Source organism: Hirsutella rhossiliensis (genome assembly GCF_020360975.1).
Source record: "Hirsutella rhossiliensis strain HR02 chromosome Unknown scaffold00004, whole genome shotgun sequence".
Classification (NCBI taxonomy): Eukaryota; Fungi; Ascomycota; class Sordariomycetes; order Hypocreales; family Ophiocordycipitaceae; genus Hirsutella; species Hirsutella rhossiliensis.
Genome location: NW_025408670.1, coordinates 1,099,735 through 1,118,143, shown reverse-complemented (window position 1 = coordinate 1,118,143; position 18,409 = coordinate 1,099,735). Strand labels below are relative to the sequence as shown.

Genomic DNA, 18,409 nt, shown 5'->3' with positions numbered 1-18,409 from the left:
GGTAGGTAGGTAGGTACTGTACTGTGAAAGGGAAAGGGGGGACACACAGTCTCCCCCTGAAGCGAAGCCATTCATGGCTCAGCGGCGCGGCATGTCGATGCAGACGCGAGCCGCCAAATGGCCTGGCTCCCGAAGCCTCACCCTCTCTCTCACTTGCATGGCGAGTCCGCAAAGGGCCTTTGTTCACTTCCAAGGTTGCCTGCCTACCTAGGTAGGTTGTACCTCAGATGCCTTCGGCCCCTAAATTTATCCCAGGACTTTACGGACACCGCAGAGCAGGTGAGCAGGTACAGTACCTGCGCCCTACCACCACCCAGCCAGCACTGCCACACCGCACTCACCCGCCGCCTGAGAAGGTCGCTTTAGTTCCCAGCCTGCCGCTGGCGCTCTCCCCCACCCCGTTTTCCCAGGTACTGTGCAGTACTTCCCTGGGGCACCTGCTCCACGCATTGCATGAGGTACCCTGGTTCGCGGTACTTGACCCTGCTCCCACCCACTGGCCCATCATCCGTCTCCTCCCCCTCCTCTCTCTCCCGTTCCTACTGTCTGTCCTGTCCTCTCCTCTCCCATCTGCAACCCTACCTTCAACATCGCCTTTCTCTCCTTGTCGCGCACGAGCAAGCAATCCGGCCGACCAACCGACCGATTCCGCTCCTCTGCTGCTTGTGTCGACGCTGCCAATTCTCTGGCCCTCGACGGCGCGCCCCGACGACGCACTGAACGCGCAACTACCAACGCTCCGCTGTGCCTAACCGCTCCTCGCCCGCCTCGCCCACCTCTCCCCCTTTTCTTTCTTTTTCCCTCTTCCCTTTCCTTTCTCTCGGCCTTGCACTCCGTCGTCGCCTTCTCTCTTCGGTCGCCCTTTCCAACAAGCCATCGCCATTTTTCTTCGGCTTCGTCGCTCTTTTCCGCCTTCTCTTCGCCGTCACACCCTCTTCCGTTTCGGCTGTGCCGGATCACGCTTTAGCCGCCTGCACATACTCTTTGCCGATCTGCGTGGCTCCCTCGCCATCCCGGACCGCACCGATCGACCGACCGTTTGCGCCGTGCTGCCGACTGCTCCTTTGTCCAACGCTTCGTCATCCTCTTGATTGCGCCGCCCCAGCAGGCCGACTCTCGAGACCGTCTTCCCCATGCCCCCCTACGGTTCCTTGGGCTCTCCCTCGATCAGGAAAATGGAACAGTCGCGCGGCAAAGGCCGCAAGGGTGTTCGCTTGGGCAATATCCTCGGTGATCCGTTTGCTTTGGCTACAATTTCCATCTCTCTCGTACGCTTCTCCCCCTCCCGCCAAAACCAAAACGTGGCTGCATGACACGACCGCAATCTGCACCCTTCATCCTGGCTGACTCGCGTCCCCACAGCTTGCATGGTTCATCACCTTCATCGCGTGCATCATCTCTCAAGTCCAGGCCACCGACGGCGACCGATTCCCTTCGTTTGCCTGGTGGTCTGTCGTCTACAGCCTGTTCCTCATTCTCGGCGTCTTCGTCGTCGTCGCCAGCGACTCCGTACACACCTACCATGTCGCCGTCACTGGCTACCTCGCCGGGGGCATGGTGCTGGTCACCTCCTCGGTCAACTCCCTCGTCTACTCCAAGAGCGGGGCTAGGGAAGCAGCCGCTGCGGGCTTCATCCTCCTATCCATGGTGGTGGTAAGTCCCTGCTGGCCACGGCTGCTGCGACCCAGCCACACATGCTAATCTGGACTTGGCAGATTGTCTGGATTTCCTACTTTGGCTCGACGCCTTCGTCTACGCCGCGCGCCTTCCTCGACTCCTTCGCCCTGGCCAAGGACTCAGGCCCCATGTCCAACCAGGCCTTGAACGGCTACTACGGCGGCACCGATCGCCCCGAGACCTCTAATTCGGTCCAGCCTCCCCAGATGTACACGTCTGCACAACTCAATGGCTTCGAGAACTCGTCACCCATCGCCGGACCCTCTCAAGCCAACGGCTCTCGCGGCGCCGCCATGCCCACGGGCTTTGGCAGCGGCTCTGCCCCGCCACCCCAACCTCAGCCTCAGCCGCAGCCGCTACAACAGCCAAAGCCCAGCGACACCGAGGTTGTTGCCCCGACCGACTATCCCTACCAAGCCAAGGCCATCTACAGCTACGAGGCAAACCCCGACGACGCAAACGAGATTTCCTTTGTCAAGCATGAGATCCTCGAGGTGTCGGACGTCAGCGGACGATGGTGGCAGGCACGAAAGCAAAATGGCGAGATCGGCATCGCACCCAGCAACTACCTCATTCTGTTATGAGCGGAAACGGTGGTTTGATCTGGTGACAGCGCCGCGTCTTTGCATCATGGCCCGGGGACGGACTCGTGCCACCCGGGAACCCATGGTCTTTTTGCCTCGTTCTTTCTTTTTAATTTATTAACGTCTTAGAGTCACGACTCGGGAATCTTTTCTTACTGTTGGGTTCAGGGCCATGTATTGGATGGAGTACATTTGGACGAGAAAGGGCCTCCAGAAGCGAACTGCAGGCCTAGTTTTTGTTTTTTCTTTCTTTTGGCCTCTCATGTTCTTCCGCACTATCTCGTTCTCTTGGCAAGGAGAACCACATCCTCATCTCTCACTCACCATCTGCCGTGGTTCACTTCCTTTTACTGCCATGGTCTTTCTGCTCCTCTTTTCTCTGTGGCCCTGGTATTCGGAATCACGATGGGCACTTAAGTGTGAAAAGAGACCATGTTATCTTTTGTGATGGACTGGAGAGGGCGGAAACGCGGGTCAACGGGAGGGCCCGCGAGGATCGAGAGCCTCGACTGATGAGGAACCCGATGACGCCTATATACAGTGGACACATAGCCGGTGTTCAGAATGAAGGATGAAAAAGGGCATGCTGTACAATGTGCTGTGACGTCACGACGTTACTCGGTTGTAGAAAAGGGTAGTTAGGGTAATGGCACGAGCATGGACTTGTCACAATCACGAACCTGTCGGAGCCATCAAAGCGACATGTACCCCGCGAGGAGCTTGAGCTGTCAATTTCCACACCCATCTATCGCAGGCCTCCTCCCCAGCAGAAGACCGCGGACGCTACGTCGACGGACGAGCTAAGTGGTCGGGTCCCCGTGTGAGACGTCGAGGAAAGCTGAGACAGGAGGCTGGGCGCGCGAACCCCGGCTGGCGAAGCCATGGGGCCGAGCATGCCAGTCGTAGAATTACCCCAGACTTTTCTTGCTCTGTGGAGGAGCCACGTTGGCCGATATAGACTGGGGCTTCCGAGGTGTTGAGCTTGACCATGCTCGAGACGGCATCGCGCCTCTCTCTTTTCATGCGCCGTGACCCTCTTTTTGGGAGGTTTGCACGAGGCAGAGAGAGGGGGGGGGGGGGTTTACAGGCCCCATGGCATTTAAGCCGTTGATTCTTCTCTCTTCTCTCTTGCGCAGCATCAGCCATCCAGACGCTTTCTCAACTCCCTCTCCTTCTGCAGCACCTCGAGCTCCAGTCTCTCGACACCATACCGCAAGGCCTCTTTTCTCTGCCGCACGGCTCTGGCGCGGAGCTTCTCCTCGTCCACGAGTTTGCGGCTGCCTTTGAGCTTGGCGGCGGCGGGAGCGGGTCCGTCATCTGGGCGGGCGACGAGGCGGCCCTGCTGCAGATCCGCCTTGGCCTTGAGGGTCTCGATGCGGCGGTCCTGGCGCGCAATCTGGGCGTCGGCGCGGGAAAGGAGGAGGGCGATGTAGGGGCCGATTTCGTCGCGCAGGGAGGACTCGGCGGCGGCTAGGGTGGGTTGCGGGACGAGTTCGTAGTGCTGTGCGTATGTGGTACACGTCAGCCCATCATGCATCTATTCTACAAATTGTGTCTTCTTTTCTTCTTCTCATTTCCATCAAGGCAGAAGAAAGCGGGTGGAAGAGACGCACGCGAACGGTCTTGAGGACCTTGACGAGGCGGGGAAAGTCGGAGACACCCGATTCAAGAGTCTGGACCGAGGACTCGAGGAACTGAAGAGAGGTGCGGAGGGAGGAGACGCAGTCGGCGTAAGACGCAGCAGCCGAAGAAGCGGTCGAAGGGGCCATGGCTCTGGCCGGCCGGTGGTACATCGTCGAACAAACACTTGGGAGGGCCGGAGTTGGGGGGGGCTTGTTGCCGTGGTGTTCGACGATCCAAAGGGAGAGAGCGACAACGAGAGGTAAAGCTGCTGAGGAACTATCGTGAAGGGAGGGGGTGGGGTGGTAAACAGAGTTGTGCGCAAGGGGTGGCGAGCTGTCCGGGGCTGGAGGGCGGAGCAAGAATGCGGCGTTTTCCAGAGCTGTCTCGTCTACGCTCGTGGGCCACCTTTGACGAGAGAGCGCATTCGAGAGAAGAGCGTGAGAGAAATGTCACGATGGTAACAAGCCGAGGATTGCTGGGTGTGGAGAGTGCCAAGGCGCCGGACCGGCTGCAGGCGCGTTCTGGCCCGGGAAAGAAAAGGAAAACAGGCCACACTTGCCGGCAGCCAACGACCCGTTTCGCTGGTGCACAACAGGATTAGTAAGACGACGACGACGACTTTGACGTCGGTGTTGGCAAGAAGCACAGGAGATGCATCTTCCATCCCAAGGCAATGCCGCCAACAGTCGGCATTTTACCTTGCTGGCACCTTTACCACGCCCAGAGTCGCCCGCCCGGCTGTTCTCGGGCGCACATAGATCCCGCCCGCTCGCGATGCTGGCGCACAAACGAGACTCGTCGGATGCCTCACCCGTCTCCTCTCCGTCTCCTCTCCCCCCCCCTCTCTCTCTCACTCCGTCGCCCGTCTCTAGCCCGACACCTGTTTCGTCCCGCGTCCGTCTTTCCCCAATCTCTTCTGCTTTGGTCGCTCGTGTCTCATCTTGGCTCACTGTACATGGCAAGCTTGAGCTGACCGGAATGCAGTGGCTGCATACCAGGCTCTGGGGCATGCTTCCCCAACGCTGGGCTTCCCCCCCCGCCGGCTGGTCGGCTGCCACTCGCCTCGAGGACGCCTCCCATCTGTCCTGGTCTGCCGCTGCTCTATTCTGTCAAATATCGGCCCCGGGGTCGCGGATCTGCGCGGGATTGGGGACTAGATATATACACGTATAAGCGCAGCGGACACGCATCTTGCCTCAAGATCCGCGCATCTGGCTCTTGATCTGTCACACGTCGGGGAGCATTGTCGCATCTCTGGACGGCGGCATCGTCTCTTGTTTTGCCTCGTCTCGACGCTCCGGTCGCCGGTGGTATCTGTCCCCTCTTTCTTTGTTGTTCTGCTTGCTCCATGCTCAGCTCGAGGGTCCGTCTCACCCCTGCAGCATCGTGACCGGACCGAGCGGTAGGATTAATCAGGCATGCAGACCAACATGCCAGCCTCTTGGGGAGCGTCGCAGAGCCCCCTTTGCTCCAACAAGATGAAGCCATCGTGACTGGATTGGGCCTAAAGGCGGCACCTCCGAATCGGCAAGGGAAACGGGCTGCTCCTTCGCCCGTAGCATGGGCGGCTTGCGGGTATGACGCCGCCCAAGCATGCAATTACTAAACGACCCAGCCGCCCTCCCTTGCCGACTGAGACCTGCTACTTGCCTGCGCCCATCTCCGCCAGACATGTTTCTCAACCATTTCTACATATAATGCTTCAGGCCCGCTTCTCATTTGCCTGTTTGACCTGGTCGGCCTTGCTTGGCTCCTGGAGTAGCTGCTTGAGTGGTGAATCGGGTTGACGCTACACAGCAACGGTTCCTATCCCTTTGCGGGAGCTCATCCCCTCCCACCCCTTGGCCCCCCAACTCATGGCCGTCCACCCCACCGACGCCGCGGCCTCGGGCCTGGGTGTCCATGGCCTGCGTTTTCTCAACGATGAATGGAACGATAGCATCTCCAATGGCGACTCCTTCACCCTCCGCTGGAACCAGTCCTTGGCCAAGCTTGGGTCCGGCCTGGGCGTGTTCAAAGTAACGTATCCAAAGGATGGCGTCGTCGTCTACGAGCTCATCTCGAATCTAACAGGTGTGTAGCCTGCCATGCTGCGTCAAGGCTTCGGCTCACTGACTGAGGGACGGGGCAGATACCATAGACGGCGACTCATGCCAATGGACCCCAAACAACCTGGAAAAGAAGAGCCTGTACGCAATGTGGCTCACAGCCGGCCAAGATAATATACATCCAAACTGGACACTATCTCCTCCCTGGGTTCCTAAAGAATCGGTTCGTCGGCCTCTCTTTCCCCTCCGTTCCTCTCTGCCGCGTAACCACTCAGTCGTCTAATGGGAAGCGGCTCTCAAGTCAGGAAACGGCGCCTCACCCTGGGCAGCACCCTTTATCATTCCCGTCGTCTGCTTACTCGGCGTCTACGCCGCATCCCTGACGGGCTACCTAGTCTATCGCCGCCGGAAAAAGGCCAGACGCGAACAAGAGGACGCAACACCTCACCAGGACGCGAGCCGGAACAATTCTGTCGACTCTGCCGTCACGGCTCAGACGCTGTCTGACATCGAGGGGGGACCCGAGAAACGTAGCGTCGTTGTCTTCGCCAATAGCAGCTCAGACGCCGAAGTCACTCTTCGCGGTGCTGCGGGCAGCGCCTCTATTGACCGGTCTGAGATTGAGCAAGCAATAAGCAACGCTCGGCGTGGACGCGGCGGCACGGCTGAGGGAGTCGGCACCAGCAGCTCAACCATCGACCGGTCTGAGATCGAGCGCGCAATAAGCAACGTTCGCCGTGGACGCAGCGGTACGGCTGAGGGAGGCGGTACCAGCAGCTCACCCATCGACCGGTCTGACATGGAGCGTGCACAAAGCAATGTTCTTCGCGGACGCAGTGGCACGGCTGAAAGACGCGGCCCCATCGGCGCCTCCAGCGACCGGTCTGATATCGAGCTTGCGCAAAGCAATTTTCGCCGAGGACGCATTGACACGGCTGAAAGAGGCGGTATCCGGATGGTACCCGACTCGGCCTCCGGGTCCGATGTCACAGTCCGTGGTGACGAGAGGTCCATGACCGATGCAGACCGCGCAGGAAGAAACGTACATTCGACATACGAAAGCCGAAACACCCGTCGGCCTGTAAAAACCTCTACAGAAAGAAACCTTGCATAAATGCGTTGCAACCAGTGGCTCGAGTATGCCACGGCCGATGCAGCGCAGCGACCCAGCAGCACATACAGGGCAGTCTTTGCCCACTCACTCTTGGTCCAGTCCTTTACGATTTGAGAGCTGGCAAGCGTTCAGTTGCTCTCAGAGAGGGGAGGGACGAAAACGGGAAAAATCAACCGAATAGATCAGCTTGATGAACAAAAATGCATGGCGGAAGAAGGGAAAGGCTTTGGCAGGACTTTGTGATGGAGACGGGGCTTGTAAAAAGCGGCGCTCCTTGGTATTTAGCTTTCCAAGTTGGATGATGGCGAATGATACCTGTCCTGCGACTGGCAATGCGTTTACGATACTCACGGCGGGTGAATCGAATTTCGATGCAAGCTTGATCACGAAGCATCTTTGTCAGTGGCGCCCGGCGGCATCTCAGGGGAGAACGATATCGTCCATACCCTTATTGCCCCCGTTTCAAACAAGCTATTTTACCTCGAGCTCCGATAATCGTCCCCCCTTCCCCCCAACTCCCCCCCCCCTCACCAGTGCTAAGTCCAGACTCCTCGACCCGTTCTAAGGCGCTGCGACATGCACACGATGGCGATCCATGGACCCGAGCCTGGCGAAATGACACAGATTTGGCCGGTGGACAAAGCGAGACACCATGAAGGCGATGAGGATAGGAGACTAGGGCATCTGCCACGTCTTTCTCAACCTTTATCCGCGCATGTAGTTGTCTCAATGATATCTTTTGTAGTGTATTATACTTCGTGCGGCTCATACGGCATGCCACCTCGTGGGGCGCTGTTACAGTGTCTACGACTTATGCAGCCATAGAAAATCAAGACACAAGCTGGACTGTTTCAGGCATCAAGGTCAAAGCCTCTAACGCATGATGTGTAGAGTAATCTGACGGGAGGACGACGGACGTTCTGCCGGGTAGTCGAGTATAATTCGCCTCGGCCAATAGAGCGGCAAGTCTGATTGTTGGAAGCTTCCTCCATGCGGTAACACGCGTCCAAAGTCGAGACTCTTCACCTCTGCCCAAGCGTACCCGGTGGGTATGACAGGTGGCTGGCTGGTGGTCAACGTGGTTGAGCGGCACCCAAGAATTTTGGCACATCAAACGTTCTCATTGTTAGGGGCTCACGGGCTGACTTCGGGCAGACAGGCCATGCCATGACAGCGTTTTTGTGATCTTTCGGGTTCAGCCGTTGTGGATGATGAGTCGTGGACCGATGGAGCCAAGTAACGGCGGGCCTTCGGTATGATTACTAAGACTTAGCGAGCCACGTGATCTGCCAGCCGCACCGAAACGGCCATTTGAGGTCACTGGTCGGGCTCGGCCATATGTTTCCCCAGCTGTGCTCTAAGCTCCGACCAGGCAGAGGAGCCTCTTGCGTCCACTTACCACCTACTTCGAATACGCATGCATTGTCAGCCTCGTCACTCCTCGTCGACAACCAGCCGCCCTTGACTTCGACCCCCAAGCGAGAACCGTCCGTTTAATAGACGTTTACGCAAGAGCAGCTTGCTAGAGTCTCCTTCCTTTCGTTCTCGCCCCGCTCTTTCGCCCGCATCCACAGTCTGCGTCGGCGCCATGTCTGAGGGAGCATTGAAGCCCGAGAAGGACTTCTCCAAGGAGGTCGACAAGCAGCTTCCCGAGGCCGAAGCTCTGGCCAAGGTTGGGGCGAATCGGTCCTTAATATAACCTTTGGGCTTCCTGCTGACACTTGCATCGCAGTCGAACCTCCAAGGGGCCATTGAGAAGCTCACCGCACTCGAGAAGCAGACCCGTCAGGTAAGCTCGGCTCAGAGGCGTTTGCCGACTACTTTTCTGGGCCTCTCTGACCTGCCCATAGGCTTCCGATCTAGCATCCACATCGCGCGTCCTCGTCGCCATCGTGACACTATGCAAAAATGCCGGCGACTGGAGCCTGATGAACGATCAGACGCTGGTGCTGTCCAAGAAGCACAGTCAGCTCAAGCAGGCCATCACCAAGATGGTCCAGACTGTTGTTGGCTTTCTCGATGCGACACCAGACCTCAAGGCGAAGCTCTCCGTCATCGAGACGCTGCGGACGGTCACTGAGGGCAAGATCTTTGTTGAAGTGGAGCGGGCCCGTGTGACCAAGATTCTGTCCGACATCAAGAAGACGCAGGGCGATCTCAATGCGGCCACCGAGATTCTCTGCGAGCTGCAGGTCGAGACCTTTGGGTCTATGGACCGACGAGAAAAGACCGAGTTTATCCTGGCTCAAGTCGCCCTCTGCATTGAGAGCGGAGACTGGACACAGGCCGGCATTCTCGCCCGCAAGATTAGCACCAAATATCTGGCGCGAAAGCCCAAGAAGACGGCTGAGCAGCTAGAAAAGGAAAAGAAGGACCGCGAGAAGAAGAGGGCGCGGGGAGAGGAGGTACCGGAAGAGAAGGTGGACGACATCACAGACTTGAAGCTGCGCTTCTACGAGCAGCAAATCACTCTCGCCAAGCACGACGACAAGTACCTCGATGTCTGCAAGCACTACCGGCAAGTGCTCGACACGGAGGCGGTTGAGGATGATCCCGCCAAGCTTCACCCTGTAAGCGCTATTTGGGCCCGAGGAGGATCAAGAGCGTGACTAACCGCGCGACAGACCCTCCAGCGCATCATCTACTTCGCCATTCTGGCCCCCTACGACAACGAGCAACATGACCTCCTCCACCGTATCCACCGCGACACTCGAAACTCCCAGATCCCTCTAGACGCCGAGCTTCTCCGGCTCTTCACCGTTCACGAGCTGATGCGGTGGCCCGAGATTGCGAAGAAGTTTGGCCCGCACCTGTGCAGCACCGACGTCTTCGACGCCCAATCGGGCCAATCGTCGGACGAGAAGGCTCATCAGCGGTGGGAGGACCTTCGGAAACGTGTCATTGAGCACAACGTGCGCGTGGTGGCAGAATACTACACGCGCATCCAAATGAAGCGCCTCACCGAGTTGCTCGACCTGGCCGAGGATGAGACGGAAAAGTACATCAGCGAGCTCGTCACTTCCAAGACGGTCTACGCCAAGATTGACCGGCCTGCCCGGGTTGTTAGCTTTGCCAAGCCCAGGGATGCGGATGATATCCTCAACGAATGGAGCCACAACATGAAGAGCCTGCTGGGGTTGTTGGAGAGGATCGACCACCTCATCACCAAGGAAGAAATGATGGCGCGCATCCAGCCTACCAGCACGAAGTAGACGGAAGACGGACATTGCACTCGTGGTTCGGCGCGGCTAGGCATCTATAACTGTACAGATTAGATAGTCCTCAGGTTTGGGAACATGTAATATGGATGCCGGTTTATGAAGTCTATTTGCCCGCTCTATCCTGTTATCATTTCTAGACTAATTCTCACTCCTTGGGAACTCGAGGTCGCCAAAGGTACCCTCATAACCCTGTCTTGGGCTGCGCCTCGTGTGCGTGCTGTTTGATGAAGCAAGCCAGGGGCATCACCCATGCTTTGGCGACGGGGACGTGATGTCCGCCCGGATGCACCACGACCACAGGGTCCACGCACCGGTCGATGAGCGACTGGCTCCGTCTCTCGTCGACAACGGTGTCGAGGCTCCCAATATAGTGAAGAGTGGGCGTCTTGAGCTTGGGCTCGTAGCACCACTTGAGCGCGTCGACGGGGCCGAAGAAGCCCGAGTAGGAGACAGCAAAGTCGAGCGGCCGCCCCTCGTTGGCGTCCCTCAGCGCCAGAGCCCAGCTGCCATCGGACCCCTCGGGGACGGGCCTATCCGGCTCCAAGGCGGCAGCGATGACGGCAGCCATGGCGCCGCCCTGGCTGAAGCCGCAGACGGCGTCGACGCCCCCGGCCTCGCGGATGGCGGCGGCCACGGTTGCCATGCCCTCTGCCAGGAGGCGGTACGTGCCCGTGGCCTCGTCCTTGCGGAACCAGGCCCACGTGTCGGGCTGGTAGTCGCCGTCGCCATCGTCATCACCGTCTGCCTGCTGCCCAGCCGCGGGTTGGTAGCCGGGGATGTCGCGGGGGAGAAGGCGGTTGGGGCCCGTAGGGTAGACGAGGATGGGGACGAGGGGGATGGGGGCGAGGGTTTTTGTGAGCAGTTTCTCAAGGGCGCGGGTTTTGGCGTGGAAGAGGGGACCGGATTGCGTGTAACCTAGCGTGAGGTGGTTGCGTGAGTGTGATGCCATGTACGAGGGATAAGACGAGCTTCTCGAGGTAAAAAGAACGACAGCCCAACGTCTCCTCCAAGATTTCTCGAAGCCCCCCAGAAGCAAAAACGATGTAGGAGCGCACGTACCGTGCAGCATGAGAATCTTAACCTCGGCCGGCTGCGAGGGCGCGGCCTGAGATGTCGTAGACATGGCACGATGACGAGCCGGGCACCAGGACGCGATAAGCAGTGATGACGATGAAGAGGATGCGCGAGACAGTTTGATTCCGAGGGCGGATCTGCCGACGAAGCGGTGCATCGGGCGAGGTGGTCGGATTGTGTGTCGGGGTCTTCGGCGGGTGGGTTGAGTAAGAGGCCGAGCGAGCGGCTTCGGAGGGTGAGGTGTAGCGGCCCTTCTCCACGTGTCTGCGACGACGACTTTGGAGTGCGACCACTCTTTTCGTGTGGATTCATCCGACTCGGACGCTTTGTTGTTTGCTTCTACAGCTTGTTTGTCTATCCAACTTCAATGACACTGCAGCTGGGAAGGTCAATGGCGAGGCGAGGGAAATGGGCACGTCAAGGCGCTTGATTCGGCGCCAAGTCGTCACAGAGCACCACAAGTAGTCACGACATGAACGGTCCCGCAGGTCCCGCAGCAAGCAGGCCATACGATGCACGGTGGACGGAGTCCTCGAGGCAAATCACTCCAATAGCGCCGCGACACGCTGCCCGAGCTCTATTGGATCCCCGGATGCGAATCTATGTGAACAACTCCAATCCACGCGGATCCCGCCTCGAATTGATGCGCCCGAGCTGTCCGATCATGCTTGCTGTCCGACCAAGACGTCGCTGCTTGCGCACAGTTCGCCCGTCCAGTCGCTCTAGTGTTTGTTGCCCGCCTTGGCCTGGGGGTTCCGGGGGTCGTTCTTCCACTCGTCGGCTGTGCAGGCATATCAGTCATCAAGGTCTTCTCCAAAGGATCCGGGAGAGCCGTATGGGGTGGGTTCTCGTACAAGCCATCATGGCGTTCTGGGCAGAGTTGGCGCCGTAGGCGATGATGAGGCCTTGGGTTCGGTTAGCCGCCGCGCATCATCCCTCGACACGCGCGAGGAGGGAGAGTCGCCGTCGCCGTGAGTCGATTCTTCCCGCGCAGGCAAAGTCGTCGAGTCTCGGCACCGAGGGTGCACGTACCGGCGGCAAAGAAGGGTGCCATCGGCTTCACTGTATCCATGGTTTTGTTAGCATCAAGTCCGCCAGTCCTCCTCCGGGGCCACGCCGAGCAGGGGATTGAACGCACGGAAAGGAGCCGGAAACTTTTTAAAGGGAACGACGCCGAGCCAAGACATGATGAGCGGTGTTGTTTGTGGGTTTCGCAAAGAGACTGATGGGAGTTGCTCGAGATGAAGTCTTGCCTTTCCCCCACTGTGAGCCAGATCACTCTCCCGCTGCCGAATTGAGCCTGCGGGCCGAGCAAAGTGGCAGCCTGAGGCCTCAACTGGGATTGGCCCGGGCTCGGACAAGGCTTTCTCCGCTGTGATTCAAAAGCACACGTCACGTGAGAAGCTTACCTAGGAGCTGAAGCCGAAATGACATCATGACCTCCAGCGCCGTACCTTTCCTTGCTGTGCCGTAATTGTAGCCTACCGGCCTGAGGCAGTCATTGTCAGCGAAGTACGGAGTACTTGCGACAGGGAACTTCCCGTTACGACCTCCTGAATCTTCACAGCGCCCGCTCCACCCTCAAGTCCAGCAAAACCCGCCACGGCAGCGGCTCAATCAGCGTCCATCGATTGCAAAGACGCCTCCTCCAGACCCTGAACGCTGCATAACTCCAACACTGCTGTGCCTCCGTCCGCGAAGAGTGCGGGGTGGCTGCAACGTACTGTACCCGGTGCTAGGAGCATCCAATAGCCCGTCGAGGCTGCCCTCCAATACGCCGCCTGCAACACCACGAGCTCCGCGGCCCCCGTCCTGCCCGCCTCTGCCCTGCACTGCGTGTCTCGCCGTCTGCCGCGCTCTCGGGGAAAATACCAGCTGCCTCGACTTTGCGCGTCTCTTGCCTTGCTGCGAGCCATCCAGGGACCCTCGTGCGACGGGCCAAGACTCCTCCGAGGCATCTCTCTTCCTCTTGTCGTCCTTTGTTGGGCTCGAGCAGCACCGGTCGCCGAGCCTCCAACTACCAGTACCACCACCTGACGCCATGCTGTGCCGAAGCCTCACTCGACGTGCCGCAGCGGCAGCCCCTCGTGCCGGTGCGAGGGCTCTGAGCACCACGGCCGCCCTGAGGGAGTCCAAGACGCCCTCGATGGGCGACATCAATCCCTCTCCGTCGTCGGTCCAGTCCTTCACCACAAAGCAAAAGGCATTCCGAGAGCAGCTGGCAGAGGCGCAGAGGGAGCGGGGAGCACGTGCGTTGGCCCAGAAGTCTTCTGCTTCTTCGGCCGAGAAATCGGGCCAAGGCTCATCCGAGAACGCTGCAGGACTTACCGCCCAGGCCAAGCAAAAGGAGCTTGACCGCAAGTCGGGCCCCCTCTCCAACCTCATCTACGGCACCAAGGAGGGCAGGGAGATGGAGGCCCAGATGGAGGCAAGCTTCAGCCAGGTCTTGGCCCGTGGCAAGTATGTGCACTCGATCGTCTTCCACGAGGTCAAGCCCGAAAGGGTAGACGAGTACGTCGACCTCGTCGGCCGCTGGTATCCTCAGATTGCCAACGCGCCCGAGAACAAGGTGCACCTGGTCGGTAGCTGGCGCACCGAAATTGGTGACTGCGACACCTTTGGTACGACCCCCCTCCATCCACGAACCCACCCACGCCTCGAGGCTAACCGAACCGCCAGTGCACATCTGGGAGTACCAAAAGTACGCGGGCTACCACGAGTCTAGGTACTCCATCACCCATCACCCCGAGTTCTCCGCTTTGGACAACAAACTCAAGGGCATGATCAAGTCCAAGAGCATCTCGCTGATGCAGGAGTTCTCCTTCTGGCCCACGACACCCCCACGCCAACTGGGAGGTGTCTTCGAGCTGCGGTCGTACACGCTGCACCCCGGCAATCTGTTGGAGTGGGAGACGCACTGGCGGCGTGGCCTCAAGGCGCGACGCGAGGTGATGGAGGGGGTAGGTGCGTGGTTTGTTCAAATAGGAGAGTTGAACACGGTCCACCACCTCTGGCAGTTTGCCAACCTCGAGGAGCGGAGGGAGCGCCGGGAGAAGAGCTGGTCGGTCGAGGGCTGGAGCGACACGGTTCACAAGACGGTGCCTCTGATTCAGACCATGAATTCGAGGATCTTGATTCCCATGCCATGGTCTCCAGTGGCCTAAAGAGACGGCACAGGGGCCCTGGCTCAATGGAATATCGAGGTAGCGGGAAATCGAGTCGCTCAGGCTCGCGCGCAATGATTAGCACAGAGTCTGATGTCCAAACAAGACATGGGGTTGAAGCCGGGGGCCTGAGACTGGAGGCCACTCCGCGAGGCAAAGACCGGGGCTTGGGAGAAGCGCACGCTTATGTTCATTTCATTTGTACCGGCTCCTGGGCGGACACAAGTAAGCGCGAGGAGAATATCTGGCAAAGGTCATGTTGACTGCAAGAAGATGATAATTTACACACACCATTGGCAGCCTTGGTATTATACACTCTACTTTGAAATTGACGCTCATGGTCCCGACTTGACTCCAGGGTATCCAAATCAGAAACACGGACAGGTCTCGATGGCGTTGCCCACCGTCTTCACTCGTCGAGCCCGGCTGCGCTCATGACGACAGCCAGATTGCTCCTCATCTGACTGAGCATGTGGCTCAGGTATCCGAGCTTGGAGTGCAGAGAGATGAGGCTCGGGTCGGCGCTCTCGATGCGCACCTTTTCCCGCACGTACACCTCTTCCACGCCCTTTGTACCGGTAGAGGCCGGCGAAGAGGCCGGGTCGGGCGTATTTCTGGCGGCGCCTCTCTTTGGTTCGGCGCTGCCGTCACCCGAGGGTCTGTATCGGAAGACGACGTCCGACTCGTCGTGCTCGAGGCGGCGGACGGTGCCGATGGCGAGGCCCAGCTTGGTGCCGAAGTGGACGGGGGCGTCGACGGGCTCGAGGGCGCGCAGCGACAGGACGATGCTGCTCTCCTGCAAGGCAAAGTGGACGCTGATGGTGGGGGGCAGGGGCGGGGTGAAGTGGTGGGGAGGACAGGAGCTCGTCTGCCAGCTGGGGTCGGGCTCGTTGAGCGGCGGGCCCTTGAGCAGGGCGATGGACTCGGCAAGAGAATCGGAGATGAGGGTGAGGGTGGAGGCGAGCGAGGGCGCGTCGTGGGGGGTTTCGCGGGCGAGGTCGAGAGCGAGGAGGTCGATGGCCTGGGTGAGGTTTGTGTGGAGGGCGTCGAGAGCGTGGATGTGGATGTGAGACGAGGGCGAGAGGGCAATGGACTGGGGGGGTAGGGTGCGGAACTGGAGATTGAGAGACTGGTCGAGCGTCAGCCAGCCTGGACAACGGCGCATGGAGAGAAGGGGGGAGGGGGGGACGCACGCCCTTGACGATGCGGCTGCCGACGCGGGTGATGGTGCCTTTGACCCTCTCGTTGCGCGGGGTGCTCATGACGAGGGTGCTGCCGGGGTCGATGGGCGCGAGGAGGGCGTAGCAGTCGTCGAGGCCATGCTTGAGCTCGCGGCAGGCGTCGATGGTTTCCCTCGTGATCCAGTCGACCTCTCGTTGCTGAAGACGCGTCAGCCCATGGGTATCGAGTCGCGGCGCCTGCGGTTGCCTTGGCGTACCAGGGCCTCGGCCACCTTGACCCTGCGCTCCTCGGGCGAGACGGGAGGCCAGATGGCGATGGACATGGCGGGCTATAACGGGCTCGCGGCCGTGGTCGCGGCCGTGGCCGGAGGAAAATGCCTATGCACTTGGAAGCTTGGCTCCGGCCAATCGTGCGGCGGCGGGTGAGTGCGGAAGACGACTGAAAAGTTGGCTGGTGTGGCTGGTTAAGGCGCAGCACCGATACTGCAAATTTGTATGCGCATACTGTACTCCGTACGGAGGAGCGTTTTAGTAGTATTTGCTGACGCTAGAATAACCCCTATAAAGAAATAGGAGAACACCGCATATGAATTTGTATTATATTCTCCTGTTATACACACCTCCTCTTGGAGACCTTGACCCCAGGGCAACAGGCGGCGGGCGACCAGTTTGACCAATCAGCCAAGGACGCCAAAAATCTGCTGGACCCTCAGCAGGGGGGTATGCTGACCAAGATTGGCAAGCTCCTTTCTGGTGACAAGGGTGTCGATGATGACCAGACCACCACTCCCCAGGGTCCCAACACTACAGACACAGCTGTCACGCGCCTAAGGACCTAAATTGCAACATCCTGTACCAGACTTAGGGCGGCAATGCATTGAGAGTAGCTGTCTCTACAGTTGTCTGGTATAAAAGGTGTCGGCTTTGGCCTACGGAGGCCGATAGGGGACATTGTTGTAAAACTCTATGGCGCCGCTATTAAGTGAAAAGAGTTAGCCGACGGGCCTCGTCCAATCGTCGAGTAGGTGAATGATAAAGTAGTTTCGAGAGCGGGTGTATCGTGCATGACTCCCTTGTGGCCCTTTTACCTAGCAGTAGGTGATGCCTACCTCTCTCTGATGGCAATTTTGGAACTCCACTATACCATCAAGATCGCTACACATTGCCGTTAATCGAAGAGACCCTGCGGTCGCTATCAAAAGCCAAGTGGCCAACGAAATTAGATATCATCGCAGCCTTTCATAAGGTCCTCGTCAAGAAGAGGGATAAGTAGAAGATAGACTTCTACACACGGTATAGACTAGAGAAGTAGCTCGTAACGCCGCTTAGATTAACGGGCGCGCCCGCAACCTTGTAGCGCTACATCAACCACATGCTACGGGAATTCCTAGACGAGATTTGCTCTGCCCACATTAACGACATCTTTGATATATTCCAGCGGCTTGCTTGCCGACCATCGGAAGAAGGTAAGATAAGACCTTGCGCAACTAAAAGATATATACCCGTAGGTCGATGTCGACAAATGCGACTTCAAAGCAAAGAGCTTGAAGTATCTTAGCTTTAACGTCGATGCTAAGAAGGGCATCCACGTAACATAGTAATTCGTAGAAAAACGCGGTATGTCTCATTCAGGTCGAAACTAACTCGTGAGAAGCATTGCGACATCGAAGGCCTTTCCGGAAGCATTCCAAGCACACGTCGAAATCACCACCATCGCAGCTTTCGCAATAATAGTGAACAGAGATGCGTCGAATGCTCCATGTATTCGCATGGGCATCCCATGCTAAGCTGCGCGCCCCGGGGGATTGTCGTTGTTAATAAGAGAAATATTCAAGGATTTAGCGCGTCGATGAAGAACCTGTGTAAGTTCTGGTTGGCCGTGCTTTGCCTGCCTCGCATACCACATCAACGAACGATCAAATCTATATTTAGCATTCAAGCACAAATCTCGGGCAGCAACAAGCAGCTCTACTACCTTGACCTGCCAATTTCTCATCGCCACGAAAAGAGCTGTTGAACCATATTAATCCTTAGCATCTAAAGGGAAGAGGTAACAATCTTTTTTTTTTATATTATTACTCGCATGCAGCCTCTGGGGCCATGGCAAGGCTAATAGGGGCCTAGGCCCCTATTAGCAGTCCTAGCTAGCTATAGAGCCCGGGGGCTTATAACTAATTAGGGAAAGGGTAGCTATAAAGGTAAAGATAAAGGAAAGGTTAGTCTAGTTCCTCCCGCGCGGTATTTTCCCCTCCTAAGGGCCCTAGGGCCCCTAGGTTACTCCTTCTTAAGCTACTTAGCCGTTCCTATCTCTATTTTAGCTAAGAAGGTTAGAAGGGCTTCCCTTCCTTCCTTAGAGCTATAGAGAAAAGGTAAGCTAAGGGCCTCCTTTTATCTCTTAAAGGCCTAATAAAGGACCTCTCTTTCCCTCCTATAGTTCGGGTACCTTAGGATAAGGTGCCTAGCTATATACCTTCCTTAGCCGTAGTAGTAGTTATCTTAGTTTACTTTATTAGTCCTTTTTAGGAAGGAAAATAAAAAGCTAGCCTTAAAGAAGTGCTAGTAAAAGGCTAAAAGGGTCGGCCTAGGCCTCCTTATATAGTCCTTTTCTAGGCTAAAGGCTAGGCGGGGGGTCTTTTAAATAGATATATAGTATTTACTTAGGCCCTTAGCCTTAGAGCCTTTAGCTACCTTAATAGCCTAAAGGCCCCTTTAATAGTCCTTAG

General features: G+C 57.8%; 8 protein-coding genes across 8 annotated transcripts; 4 read left to right on the top strand and 4 right to left on the bottom strand.

Annotated features, from left to right (window-relative positions):
- Positions 1-1,133: 1,133 nt before the first annotated feature.
- HRG_04302 (SH3 domain-containing protein) lies at positions 1,134-2,261 on the top strand (the record flags this gene model as incomplete). The annotated part of the gene is made up of 3 exons (XM_044862773.1): positions 1,134-1,268; positions 1,363-1,653; positions 1,716-2,261. 3 exons carry the CDS (start codon positions 1,134-1,136, stop codon positions 2,259-2,261), a joined length of 972 nt encoding a protein of 323 aa, XP_044721387.1.
- Positions 2,262-3,399: 1,138 nt separating this feature from the next.
- HRG_04301 (spc19 domain-containing protein) lies at positions 3,400-4,030 on the bottom strand (the record flags this gene model as incomplete). Its single annotated transcript, XM_044862772.1, has 2 exons — positions 3,400-3,762; positions 3,875-4,030. The coding sequence occupies 2 exons, from the start codon at positions 4,028-4,030 to the stop codon at positions 3,400-3,402; spliced, it is 519 nt and encodes a 172-aa protein (XP_044721386.1).
- Positions 4,031-5,740: 1,710 nt separating this feature from the next.
- Positions 5,741-7,017, top strand: HRG_04300 (uncharacterized protein; the record flags this gene model as incomplete). The annotated part of the gene is made up of 4 exons (XM_044862771.1): positions 5,741-5,957; positions 6,016-6,155; positions 6,234-6,923; positions 6,967-7,017. 4 exons carry the CDS (start codon positions 5,741-5,743, stop codon positions 7,015-7,017), a joined length of 1,098 nt encoding a protein of 365 aa, XP_044721385.1.
- Positions 7,018-8,634: 1,617 nt separating this feature from the next.
- Positions 8,635-10,258, top strand: HRG_04299 (PCI domain-containing protein; the record flags this gene model as incomplete). The annotated part of the gene is made up of 5 exons (XM_044862770.1): positions 8,635-8,718; positions 8,779-8,835; positions 8,897-9,422; positions 9,483-9,616; positions 9,671-10,258. 5 exons carry the CDS (start codon positions 8,635-8,637, stop codon positions 10,256-10,258), a joined length of 1,389 nt encoding a protein of 462 aa, XP_044721384.1.
- A 190-nt stretch (positions 10,259-10,448) lies between these two features.
- On the bottom strand, positions 10,449-11,390 carry HRG_04298 (serine hydrolase (FSH1) domain-containing protein; the record flags this gene model as incomplete). Its single annotated transcript, XM_044862769.1, has 2 exons — positions 10,449-11,182; positions 11,327-11,390. 2 exons carry the CDS (start codon positions 11,388-11,390, stop codon positions 10,449-10,451), a joined length of 798 nt encoding a protein of 265 aa, XP_044721383.1.
- Positions 11,391-12,063: 673 nt separating this feature from the next.
- On the bottom strand, positions 12,064-12,413 carry HRG_04297 (ATP synthase j chain domain-containing protein; the record flags this gene model as incomplete). Its single annotated transcript, XM_044862768.1, has 3 exons — positions 12,064-12,122; positions 12,196-12,246; positions 12,374-12,413. 3 exons carry the CDS (start codon positions 12,411-12,413, stop codon positions 12,064-12,066), a joined length of 150 nt encoding a protein of 49 aa, XP_044721382.1.
- A 969-nt stretch (positions 12,414-13,382) lies between these two features.
- On the top strand, positions 13,383-14,505 carry HRG_04296 (NIPSNAP domain-containing protein; the record flags this gene model as incomplete). Its single annotated transcript, XM_044862767.1, has 2 exons — positions 13,383-13,962; positions 14,021-14,505. The coding sequence occupies 2 exons, from the start codon at positions 13,383-13,385 to the stop codon at positions 14,503-14,505; spliced, it is 1,065 nt and encodes a 354-aa protein (XP_044721381.1).
- A 409-nt stretch (positions 14,506-14,914) lies between these two features.
- Positions 14,915-16,009, bottom strand: HRG_04295 (rogdi leucine zipper containing protein; the record flags this gene model as incomplete). Its single annotated transcript, XM_044862766.1, has 4 exons — positions 14,915-15,063; positions 15,157-15,634; positions 15,699-15,884; positions 15,944-16,009. The coding sequence occupies 4 exons, from the start codon at positions 16,007-16,009 to the stop codon at positions 14,915-14,917; spliced, it is 879 nt and encodes a 292-aa protein (XP_044721380.1).
- Positions 16,010-18,409: the final 2,400 nt, after the last annotated feature.